Here is a 3,024-nt window from a genome sequence, read left to right on the forward strand (position 1 = left end):
TGAAGCGCCCGCTAGGATTGAAGCATTGTGTACGACCAGACAACATCGACGCATTGACTTAATTACACTTCGACTCTCACAAAACAAGTTCACTGGCCGAGGCGAAACAGACACTGGGGATCGCCTCTATGGTACGGAAATCCTTCAGTAGCCACACCGATGCGGGAGCGTCGACGCACTGTACCCGATCACTAGTGATGACCCTGAGTAAAGCTGCCCTCCTCACATGGTTCCTCTCTGCCCAACCGTCTGAGCATGTTCAAGCTTTGGGTCCTCGTGACTGTCGGGATCAAGAAACGTGGCCGCACAAGATGGAATCTGCCCAGATTCCACATCATCGCAAATCAAACTTTGCCGTCATCTCTAAACACTTGTACAGCAACACAATGATCGCGCATGTGTTCAACGGTCAAGTGGACCGAGGCTCGCAAAGCGATGGACATGTACTACAATGCTCCGACTGCGACCGACAAACAAAGTCCATTCTTTCCATTCGCCTAGAGTGCAAGCAGGCTCCGTGTATATCGACGAGCCCGACCGCCTCGCGGCATTGATGTCGATGCAGACGACAGAGTTCGTCTTGCCCGCACTCGTCCTCTTTCGCAATACCACCTGGGGCAAAATGTTCATTCTGCTGCTGGAACAAGAGAACCACTCATTCCCGACGAATAATCTGAATCCGCGGACCTCGTAAGATTCTTTTGGCTCCTCCTTCTCCAACAAGACGGGACCGGCAGCCAGTTCTATCCCGCCCTGTAGCCGCCATGATATGAGAACGGAGTAGCGCAGCATCCTGCAGAAATCGCAGTCTTTCGCGGCAAGCTCCAAGTCGGCCCAGCACGCATGAATGAAGACTCTTCTGTTGCGTTTTGTTCTCCATGCTCTAGTCAGCCTTCCTAGGCAGTCCGTTGGCCGCCATGAATCGCACAATTTTGAGTCAGGCTTCGAGTGGGCCACAAGGCGCGGGTCTTCTTCTGGAGAAAGGGGCTCAGGATTGAGAGGTGGCATGAGGGCCTTGCTCTGTGCCTCGGACTCATTGGAGAACTGCTTCATGGGAGTGAGAATGATGTGCAGAGTCGAATCGATGGGCCGGTTTGGTTGTGAGGCCCGCGTTGAAGGCGACACCGTGGTAGCTCAGTCGGCGTCTCAGAGCTCCGCTTTTGAAGGCTGTTTTAGAGCCTAACAAACAGAAGCCATTCTAGAGCGTCGCAGGACTGCTTCAAGGCACAAGCCAAGGTCAGTGGAGGATATAGAGCGGGCAACTGGCTAGAGCGCAAGGAGCAGCCCAGGTAAAGGTCAATGCAATGACACGAGACAACCCACTTTCCTCAACCGTTCAAGTACTGCGTGCATCAGTCAGCTCTTTAGCAGCACCCACCAGAGATTTGATATGTACCTCGTAGTCCCAGAGAGTCGCAGCGAGAACAAGCACAGCAGACACGAAAGATACAAGGTAGCGAACCGAGCTCGTTAAACGTCAGAGTTACACTGTGATGTCGAGCAGGACAGGGTCGTCTCGTCGACTCACCTGCATCTACCAGATAGCAAGGTCTGTGAATGAAAGAGATCAACTCGGAACCGAGTCCATTTTCTCAGAATGGTAATGAGCTTTAATACCACGACAGGCTTTATCCGACCGGGCCCCATTTCCACTAGTGTACGAACATTTCATCCTTCGAGCCCAGGTTTCCAGCCTTCGCTACATGACCACCAACGCCGCTGCTAATAGCACAATATTGGACCAAGAGTCTCACGAATAGATTGGGAGGACTCTTTTCCCAGATCTCGGTCGAAGCTTTGGAAGGCGCCCATACTCCGTTCCCACGGCCCCGCGTTTTGCCTGCACCGAATTTGCCGTTGCGTTGCTGCCCCCCAGACCATCATCTTGGAAGACCTGCAAGGTATTGATCGCCCAGTGAGCATCGACAAAGTCCGCGGGATTGTTCGCCACATATTCTTCGCAGGTGGGTGCCAGAGATGCGCAGGAAGATGTGTTCCAGAAGGAATCAGTATGAGTACCATGGCGCCAAATTAACATGTTCTGCTTACCTGCCCGCAGAAGGTCGTGTCGAACACGATCTGGAGATTGTTGAAATGATCGTCGAGATTGAATGATCCTTGGAACAGCGAGTTTCGGGTACCCCAGTTTTCAGACGGGGTTGGATTACTGCTGACAATGTCATCGGGGAAGGTGCCTCGCGGGAAGAACCATATTTTGATGAAATCCGCCGTCCACTCAGTTGCAAGCACACCTCCCCCGGCCTGGTTGAATTCAGGCCCAAGGTCAAATTAGACATGTCGCCGATTGAACAACCTGCGTTCATCGGTTGGTCGGGGGCGTTGACGTCGCAGTTGGATGTAATCAGTTCACCCGAGAAGTCGGTGCCATTGCTGACCACTGCACCTTGTCCGGTATGCAATGTCATGGAGTTGGTCGGTTGATCATTGACTCCCTCGACAATGTCGATTTCTCCGTTATTCGGCCAGTTTGCGCCCACCATCCAAAATGCAGGCCAGCTACCACAGACGCCCCCGGGCATGTGAACAATATCGGCGATGACCAAAGCATGCTGGAAAGATTGTGACGATGAGACGCCTACACTGGCTCGACCCTGCGGAGCGACATTTTCAGTGTCCACACCCATGTAGATGGCGAAAGATGCATTTCCTCCTTCTATGAATCCTGCTATGCCTGTTGCATTCGCCTGCTCCAGAGATTGGAATTGTACCAGGGCATCGGTCGGATCCGGGTCGGTGAAGAAGTCGAAGCCTTGCCAGAAGGCGTCGCTGGAGTAGTCTTGGATCAATTGGTACACGGCCAGTGCAGGTTGCTGTCCTGACCACCTCCGTCGACCACTTGAGAAGGCTGTGAATGGCTACTTCGCCTGAGGACTCTCCTGAACTAGTCCGCGAGCGACTACCTCCGTCAACGGCGCCTTCTGGCATTGGCAGTGACAGTGGCAGGCTTAAACGAGTGCGCAAACGGACTACTAGGCTAGTCGAGGCCAGGCAACAAGGCTTCCT

At 53.3% G+C, this 3,024-nt stretch overlaps 1 protein-coding gene across 1 annotated transcript; it reads right to left on the reverse strand.

Moving 5' to 3' along the window:
- Positions 1-2,049: 2,049 nt before the first annotated feature.
- Positions 2,050-2,836, reverse strand: PV07_12792 (uncharacterized protein; the record flags this gene model as incomplete). The annotated part of the gene is made up of 2 exons (XM_016400358.1): positions 2,050-2,262; positions 2,346-2,836. Coding segments are annotated over 2 exons (704 nt in total), but the record flags the coding sequence as incomplete, so codon positions are not given.
- Between the last annotated feature and the right edge of the window lie 188 nt (positions 2,837-3,024).

The sequence above is a fragment of the Cladophialophora immunda genome (assembly GCF_000835495.1).
Source record: "Cladophialophora immunda strain CBS 83496 unplaced genomic scaffold supercont1.149, whole genome shotgun sequence".
NCBI classification, from domain to species: Eukaryota; Fungi; Ascomycota; class Eurotiomycetes; order Chaetothyriales; family Herpotrichiellaceae; genus Cladophialophora; species Cladophialophora immunda.